Source organism: Cucumis melo, chromosome 6, assembly GCF_025177605.1.
Source record: "Cucumis melo cultivar AY chromosome 6, USDA_Cmelo_AY_1.0, whole genome shotgun sequence".
In the NCBI taxonomy this organism is placed as follows: domain Eukaryota; kingdom Viridiplantae; phylum Streptophyta; class Magnoliopsida; order Cucurbitales; family Cucurbitaceae; genus Cucumis; species Cucumis melo.
In genome coordinates this window covers 2373393-2382465 of record NC_066862.1, presented here as the reverse complement: position 1 = coordinate 2382465, position 9073 = coordinate 2373393, and the positions used below count along the sequence as shown (strand labels likewise).

Sequence of the window (9073 nt, the reverse complement as noted above, 5' to 3'; positions counted from 1 at the left end):
GAATTTATTGGTTATTATTAAAATGAAGCTAAGAAAATGGTATTAAAAAAAAGGTGGAAAAAAAATAAATGTTTGGTGACTGGTTTTCAGAAGGTGAAGGGAGGGAAAAAGTTGTTGAATTGGGACAGTTAGTTTGGATTTGGAAAACAATACCAAGCAGCCTACCTGTTTTCTCTTTACAAAATACACCACTTCCCAGTTTCATACATTATATATATTTTATCTAACTCTCTCTTATTTATAATCCCATAAATGGAGTTTCCATTACTATTATTATCATTATTATAGGACAACAATGGGGATAGGGTTCAAATATTGACATCTAAGAAAGAAGATCATGAGCTGAGCTTGAAAGAAAGAAGAAAGAAGAAAAAAGGATGGTGTTTTGTATTTTGAAAACCTAGGATAAAATTGAGTAAGTGGGAGAATTGAATAAGAATATTTTAGAATGTAGGACACTAAATCCAAGAATGGGTGAACCCATCCATTAGAAGAAATTGATGAAGTTGAAGAGAACATGAATACCTCAAAAAAGAAGAAAAAGGAAAGTGGTGCCGATAACAGTGACGTTATGTTTCCGGTGGTTGTGGTTGCTCCAGCAGTCACAATTATCCAATCACATTTTAACTGATGCATCAGTTAAGTTGCAGGGGTTGGGATGTTTGTAAATCAAGTATGATTGATCTTAGTTTTATAAAAAATAAAATAACCATTATCCAATAATATTATTGATCCCTATTATAGAAAAGAAAAAAGAAAGGTAGTATGATGAACAAATCCACATGCAAATAAAGAATTGAAGTCAATTAGGAGAATTTGGTAGATAATTTAATAATTAAGAACCACGCAAATTAGGAACCACATAACTGAGATTTATGATCTGTGGAATTTGACTTTGATTTTTTTTTTTTTTAATTTGTTATTTACAACCAGAGATGAATCATGGTTTTAATCTTTTGTATTTTAAAAGTTTGGAAAATAAAATTACCTGCACAATCACACAACTATCATCGATCACATCATCACTAAAAGGATAGGATAGACTTCCATGAAGAATAAAAATAAAAAACTAAAAGGGGTTTAGACTAAGCGATTATGAATGGTAAAAGACTTTTGTTAAACAACCTATGTTTATTATTGTTATTTTAAAATATTAAATGTAGTTTGTAAAAACTACCATCCTAGTTGCAATTATATTCTTAGTTTTTCAATTGTCTAAGTTTGTCCGAAGTTAAAATTGCACACTTTCTAATAAATTACTTGCTTTATTACTTTTTTTTTTCAAAGAAAAAAATTTGAAATAAGTTTTTTAGAAATGTGAAAATCTGTATACAACAACAACAAGATTTTATGTTTTCTAGATGAGAAAGAAGAATTAATTGCATAACTATTTCATTCTTGTTTTTCTTTGAAAAGGTTTGAGTGATTTAAAAAAAAAAAACAATTTAAGGTATTCTTTCTAACGAGAATAAGTAACATATTTAAACAGGTCACACAGATCAAACAAAACAAAAATGAAAATCAAATATTGGAGAAGAAATGACAATCAGGAAAGAGAACTAATCTGATGTGGATCTGGCAACGTAGCATTGGAGAAAGCTTCTCTACTCAACCACAGCTAACAAATCGCCAGCTTTACAGAAGCAGTGCTTAGCATCTGTGCCTAAATCCACCTGCCAAACCACCACCAACATTCACAATCAATTTATTCAAACATATAATATAATTTAGGGGGATTAATCATCAAAATATTGACTGCATCATTTGTCAATCAAAACATAGCTCAGACAGTGAGAATACCAACTACCATCCTAAAGGTTAAACATGTTAGATGAGGGTTTGATCATCAAAATATTTACTCTGTTTGCAAATCCGAACATAGCTTGGTAGATATGTGAGCGGGTAAAGAGTGAGTGTGAGAGCTAAGTAGATAAAGTACCAATGACCATCATAATAATGGATGGTTTCTTCTCTCTATATATATACATACTCAGATGTAAGAATTTCAACTACCTAAAGTAAAATTAAGAGGTTGCTGTGGCTTCATCCCATGATTTAAGATATTAGAAACCTCAATGAATCCATTGCTTTCATGTAGGAATTCGAAATGAAGAAAAGTAGAAGGAAATATAATCGGTAGGGAAAGAAGAAAAAGGAACATGAACAGACTTCATGATATGAGTGAGAGGGTTAGCGAACAAGCCTATCATACATGATAAGTTAGAAGATATAAGTTCCAAGAATGCATCGCCAAAAGTTTCCATCTTACTAAACATATCGAGTGCTTATGGCCATGCAGCTAGAATTCTGATATATTTTTCTGAAGAGGCACTACCATCTGACCAATCATCACATTTACAATAAGAATGCAGTATCTAGAGAAATACTTGATATGCCGAACAACTAACTTAAGAAACCATGCCTTAGTTTTAGTACATTCAAAACTGTGAGAACTTAATTATTAAGAAAATTTGTTCAAATTTTGAAAAGAGAAAAGGTGAGAACTAAAGTAAGTAATTCGATGATATTTTATTAAAAACTATACCCAAGGACTTAAAATTTATTTTCTTAATCTTGATCGGTAAGAGATCTAAAGAAAATTAGCATTTAAAACAAGCTACATCCACCTGCATTCTTGATTGCTCACAGTTGTGGTAACCAATAATTGCGAAGGGAAATTGAAAATAAATAGTTGAGAGAATATTGAACCTAATATGATAACTCCACCAAACTAAACAACTTACCTCATAAGCATTTATGTCGGACAAAAGAACCTGCAAGGCAATAAGCATTTGCTCCTCTTAGACAAAAACAAGTCCCAAAAGTTTGCATGATAATAAGTGAGGGTGGCATCGTTTTGGAACATGTTTCTGAATTATTTTTGAAAATGATAAAAATGATTTTAACCATTTTATTATCACTCTCAAACATGTCCTAGCGTGTTAAATAGCTAAGAGAGTTATTAAAACACTACAAGTACTTTCACAAGGTGCTTATTAAGAAACTGTTTCCCTTAATAAAACCACTACAAACTCACCATTACTTGAGAAAAGCCAAATTTATAGAACACAATCCAAGTTTGAAATTTCGCTAAATTAAATCCCTAATGACCTTTTTTCCAGGTGCAATATCATTTCCTCCAACCTCTGCTCCAACGGATAGAATCTGATAGAAACACAATATGGATTATCAAACACATTCTGTCACAGGAATAAATTCAGAGAATTGCAACTGTAGTGGAAGGATTTTCCTCACCTCTCCCACAAGATATCGCTCAAATTTGACAGCTGATTTAGGCAGCAAAACTCCACCAGCTGATTTCTGCCATAGTATAACATATCTCAAATTTTTGGAGCTTGTTACAGTGTTCAATCCATCAAACAACTTCTACGAGTTACATTATGCTTCAAATTGATCCGCCATTTTTGTCAAGTGTAAGCTTACCTCGGGAAGCTCCTCAAGACGGACGAGAACTCTATCAGCTTGAGGAACCACCTGAAATCCACAAGCATCATAAAATATCAAGAATAAGCATAGGAGTCCCATAAGAGATTCGAGGGAGGAGAAAAAGCGAGAAGAATACGAATACCTTCGCAGGCTCCCATTTCCTAGAAATTGCGCTGACTTTCAAAGTGCTACTTCGCAATCCTCCTATTGAAAACTCAAGAAGAAAAATCATCAAGAAATTCAGAAGACGGATTGAGACAAAATTGATCGAGAAAAGAAAATGCAACAATCTATTAGTGGAGTTACTCCTTCCTTGGTGTACCGATTATTAGTCGCCGTGCAGATACGGAAGGTGAAGTATTAGGGATGTTGATAAAGGGCTTTGGAACTGTGAGGAACGTAGACGCCATCGCCATGAATGTAGTCGAAGAAGGAAAGCTGTGTAGGAATGGAATGAGGTGAGCGGGAGAAACGTTCTTTTAGGGAGGGAAGAGAAATTCTAGAGCGTTCTTAATTCTAACGAACTACAAGTAAGAAGTGAGGACCAAACACTGAAATGGCACTTTTAGGTTCGTTATCCTCGATTAACAATAATTTGATTTCGAGGTTTAATATGTAATTTTCTATCTATTATTTTTTACATCATTCAATGATATATTTATGAACTTTTTTAATATTATCATAATACTAAAAATGTACTTGTGTTTGTTCTCTTTATTGTACTAGAAACGTTGTTTCTAATGTTTATGTATTTCCAACCTAACAACGTTTTTTTTTTCTCTAAGCATAAAATTTATACAAAAAGTTAAAAAAAAGTTACCCGAATCTAAAATGAAGATGTGGAGATTTGAATGTTTGACGTCAATCCAACGGAAATAAGTTAAAATAATTTGGAGAATAAAAAGAGAAAATAGATTTTTCCAAACCGTAAAGTCCAGAGTAAGATTGTTGAAAATGAGATGGTAGTGTATAAATCATACCACGAGTATGTATCGATGTTTAAATATTGTCCAAATGTAAATTACTTGAATGGACACGATGAAGAACATGGATGGTATAAAATGACATACTTCCTGAGGCTCAAATACATTTATGCATAAACTACTCGAACGAACGAAATAAAACAGGATATGTTTGATTTCAAGAGGATTCGGTACGATTCCTCGAGCAAACAGCCTGTTGATTCATCCATTTATGTATAGTTGCAATGCAGAAAGATGGCTTTACTTTTGAATTATGAAACTGATCCTTATGAAATAAAGATTCTTCAAAGAGAAGAAGAGTAGGAACAAAGAACAGCCCAAGTTTTGCTGTATGTTCAATAATTTAAAATGCCGGTGGTTCTTGAGCAACCAATGTGTGACATGAACAAGTACAGCAGCACTAATATATATTACACCTGCAAGAGTTGTGCAACACTAAATAGAAGGGAAGAAAGGCCTCATCAAGTGCTAAACTAACTCTATATAAGCCGATTTTGGTGTCAAAATGCTAAGAATTGAATGCATATCAGTCAAACTCTAACCGAATTTAATGATGACAAAGTCAAAACTCAAACAAGCGCAACTCGACCATTCCTTCTTTCCTTTTGGGAGAATACCAGAAAACAGCTTTGCCTGAGTCGAGAAGCTTAAATGAATAAGTTAAGCTGTATATTGTGTCCTCGACATGGGGACCGATCTTGCCAGATGCAGAATCGAGCATAAGCTTGGAATCTAAACGGAAGACAATCGGGCCCGCAACCTGCAAATGTCATTTCTTTTTAATAGCATTCATGTATTTTGAAGTGTGGTTCAAATATATAAACAATTGTCTTGAGTTTTAGTTTGTGAACTGATGTCTTCTATATGAATACACGGACCTACATTGGTATCGCAAAGGTAAAAGACACTTTTACCTGTTGTTGAAAGATCAAATTGAGTCTGGGAGAAGATTTTGATCTCTCAAGATCATCAACAGATTTCTTGAAACCATGAAAAACTCTCTTGGCAAACCCTGAAGCTGACGAAATATCTAACTGAGCATCGATCCTCGTAAGATCACCAAAATCCTTTATAAAACTCCCACGTTGGAAAGTATAGCAAACTGAACCAAAAAGATCAGCATTCAATGGACTTCTTTTCTTATGGCCCATAGTTAAGTTTCCATCTCCATTGGACCCAACCGTGTTGCTGCCTCCAAACCAAGAGCTAAAAGTGCCACCTGATATGCAAATACTTGATATGAAGCAAGCAAAGCTAAAACGGATATTTTAAAATAACGCTTTCAAATTTCGTGCACGTAGAGGGTCAGAGAGGAGTAGAACACATGCATATGGCGAAAACCCAGATTTAGAAAGCGGTAGACTGACCGACGATTCCAGATATGGCAGCATGAGGTTCTTTAAGGCGCATGTCATATGATGTCATCTCATCCAATTCCCCCTCGCCTGTCTTCTCCGTCTTGTCTTGCTTCTTTTCTTCTACCCTCCAAAGGTACCTTTTCTTTTCAATAGAGAATGCAGCCTTTGCACATAATCCAGGCATAAGAGTAAGAGGTGGGTCATCGTTATTGGTAGAATTAAGCGCCCGGGGAACGCCACCATTCTTATGCAACCCAACCCGGTATCGCAGACCAGATTTAGACTTAACAGATGAAAGATCCAAAGATATAGACTCGGGGACATCCCAATATTGACCTTTATGATCAATGAAGAGCTCTGGCCAAGCCGCATCCACATTTATATCATGCTGAGGAAGCTGCAGAAAAAGGGGGCAAATAGTAAGGTGTCTGAAAACAATTAAAGGAAAATAAAGCAAGCAAAAAAATTTCACTGAATTTAGTAGCAATTTACTTTCTTCTTCTATAAACAAGCAAAGTAAGTGTCTGCTATGGAACAATATATTCCTTAAAATGTTCGCAAATGCTAAAAAAATTGCACTAAAAAAAATGAAGCTTAAGAACTTTCGAACATAGAGGCCCAATAGAAGTAAAATGTATACCACTATCAACCCTTCAGAATTAATTTTGAAGTGCGATCACTTTTGGAAAAAACTTGCAACTCATGCAATTTGGAACAATGGGCAGATATCATGATTTAAAGAACCAGATGAAAAGCATTTATCTCTGTTCCTAAAATTATCATTTAACGTGACCTAGGAGACTGCAATCCTCACCCTGTGATAAAACATCGCTTTGTGGCGACGCCCTTTCCTCTCACCATGCTTTTCTGTGCTGACATATACAGATGAAAATGGACTAGTAGAAAACTGAGAGCATATACCATACGTATAGTGTGATTTGTCCAATAACAGACGAGCAACGTCTTTCAGGTCAGAGAGCTCAAAGCCGTCCTCATCAGAAAGTTTAGCTTTTAGAAGAGATATCAGTTTCTTTGGACGAAATTGACCAACCAATCCAACCCACCTAGAAGTGTAAAAATTCCATTAGAAAAAATTGCAATCTAAACAATGTCAGAAGTAAATATGGTCATGTTGGACTGTTTTCCTTCAGAAATTTTTGCTGAAATGAATGAGAAGCGCAAACTTCATTTCTGTGAAAATCCCAATGAATGGTATGTGATAATAGAAGAAATATTTCAAGATTGAGGGACTTAAAACTAACTCGTAAGCTACCCTTGGCGTGTCCAAATTGTAAGACTAAAAGCCGAAGTTAAGAGAACAAAACTAAGGGCAGTATATAGAGACAGTAAGATCTAAGAGGGAACGGTTTTGGTAAGAAAAGTCTGGCAGTTTGGGACAAAGGGGAGCACTCTCTAATCATCCCCGACCCCTTTTCATGGATAACAATGAGTTCTATCAGTAAGTTCAACATGAGTTGCTAATCTGACAGTAGAACAACGAGTGGAAATATGTAAGCAAAACAATTTTGATGGAAAAGGTAAATAATTAAACGAGTCCATCGGTCCCCGTTTGATGACCATTTAATACTTTGTCTTTGGCTTTTTTTTTTTTTTTAATATCTATATTACTTTGTAGCAATATAAGAAAATAAATAAAAAAGAATTTTAAGAACATGCTTGAATTCCACTAAGAATTCAAATGCCTTTACCAGACTAAAGAAATGGTAAGAAAAACTGACACGATTTTTAAAAAACCAAGAGCTTTTTGTTTGACAAACCTAGTGGTTTTCGTTTTTTAAAAATTGAGTTTATAAATACTACTTCAACGTTTTTAAAGGTTTCTTTGTTTTGTTATTTATTTTCTTACTGATTTTAAAAACTCAAATGTTTACTTCAGAAAGATGAAAAGTAGCGTAAAGAAATTGTGAGAAACAAGAAATTCAATACCAAAAACCATGGTAATAAAAAAAAATCTTAAATATTTGATTCACCTTCTTAACTACTGTCAAGAAAATTTCAACTACAAAGAAGCAAAAACTAAATATATACACGGGAACTCTCGAGCTGGATAAGAGTGTGACACTACAAATTGAAAACTGCAAGTAAAATTAAGCAATCAAAACCCCAGGAATCAACATTATCGAAGACAAACCCCATAAAGAAAACACTGTAGCAGTTGATTAAAGAAATGTCAGAAACATAAAGAAATAACCTACACTAACCTAAGAATTTACGATCATAAAGCTCAGATGTCTAAATAGACACCAAATGATTCAATGAGGCTAAGATCATTACTGGATTTCGATACGTTTTTCAGAACACAATTAATTTTCCTAAAATTTTCAGAGTAAGCAAACAATCGACATTACCGCTACTAAAAGAGAAGAAGAAAAACGATTGCTAATTGCTACTCACCAACGGGCGCCAGACAGCCTGAGCAAAAGCGACTGAAGAGAAAAGGAGCCTAACTCCTTGTGAGCAGTTGGAGAGTATGAAGGGATAATTCCGAGAGGAAACCCATCGCCGAGGAGGGAGAGTTGCTGAATCCTGAGGGCACGACTGGCTCGAGCTCCATTGAGAGGAAATGGTTCGCCGGGGACGGATTTGGCGGTTCCGGCGAGGGTTTGAGGAGAAGAAAGGTTAAAGTCCCAGAAGGCGGAATCCATGGCAGTTCTGAGGTTCGCCATTGATGCCGTTTCTTGAAAACTCCGAAGAGAGAATTGGGAAGAGCGTAGAGGGTGGCTGTGGGTTTAGCTTCTCCCCTTATCTGTTGCTGTCTCTTGCATTTTTTTGGAAGTTTGTCTTTCATTTTTTGGAGGGTTTTACTACTTTTCCTTTTTCTCTTTCCTTTTCTTTTAATTTATTTTTTCTCTTTCTTTTTCTTTTAATTTATTTTCTCCTTTAATCCATTATTTTCTCTTTTTTTTTTCAAAAACTTTATAAGAGTTATATTGCAAACTAGGTAAAAATGAATAATTACTGAAAAAATAATTATAATGGATATCTACTTTTTGAATAATTATTAAGTATGTATTAATATTTATAAAAAATTGCTGCATGAACTATTATTAATAAGTATGTATCAATCATTTAGAGTATGGATAGCATCGTTGGTTTAAACCAGTGATAGACCAATATCTATTACACGAACTATGAGTGATAAACTTTTATCGTTAATGGATTTTGACATAAGAATAAGCCTATAACTCGAGTTTGAACTAATAAAAAAAATATGCTAAGATATTTGAAGTCAAAAGAATTTTTAAAGTTCACAATATCCACGAC

At 34.4% G+C, this 9073-nt stretch overlaps 2 protein-coding genes across 3 annotated transcripts; both read right to left on the bottom strand.

Moving 5' to 3' along the window:
- Positions 1-1369: 1369 nt before the first annotated feature.
- On the bottom strand, positions 1370-4000 carry LOC103483436 (10 kDa chaperonin 1, chloroplastic). Of its 2 annotated transcripts, none has more exons than XM_008440053.3 (7): positions 3770-4000; positions 3590-3651; positions 3445-3495; positions 3256-3321; positions 3112-3165; positions 2745-2774; positions 1370-1673 (listed from the first exon to the last, which is right to left on the bottom strand). In XM_008440053.3, the coding sequence occupies exons 1-7, from the start codon at positions 3861-3863 to the stop codon at positions 1605-1607; spliced, it is 426 nt and encodes a 141-aa protein (XP_008438275.1). In that variant the 5' UTR covers positions 3864-4000; the 3' UTR covers positions 1370-1604. The 2 variants fall into 2 exon arrangements, 1 of the variants encoding a protein (XP_008438275.1); XR_007821598.1 differs by having other exon boundaries at positions 1500-1673; positions 3038-3165; positions 3770-3994.
- Positions 4001-4730: 730 nt separating this feature from the next.
- Positions 4731-8603, bottom strand: LOC103483435 (protein TRIGALACTOSYLDIACYLGLYCEROL 4, chloroplastic). The gene is made up of 5 exons (XM_008440052.3): positions 8204-8603; positions 6603-6852; positions 5798-6185; positions 5345-5649; positions 4731-5190 (listed from the first exon to the last, which is right to left on the bottom strand). The coding sequence occupies exons 1-5, from the start codon at positions 8473-8475 to the stop codon at positions 4993-4995; spliced, it is 1413 nt and encodes a 470-aa protein (XP_008438274.2). The 5' UTR covers positions 8476-8603; the 3' UTR covers positions 4731-4992.
- Positions 8604-9073: the final 470 nt, after the last annotated feature.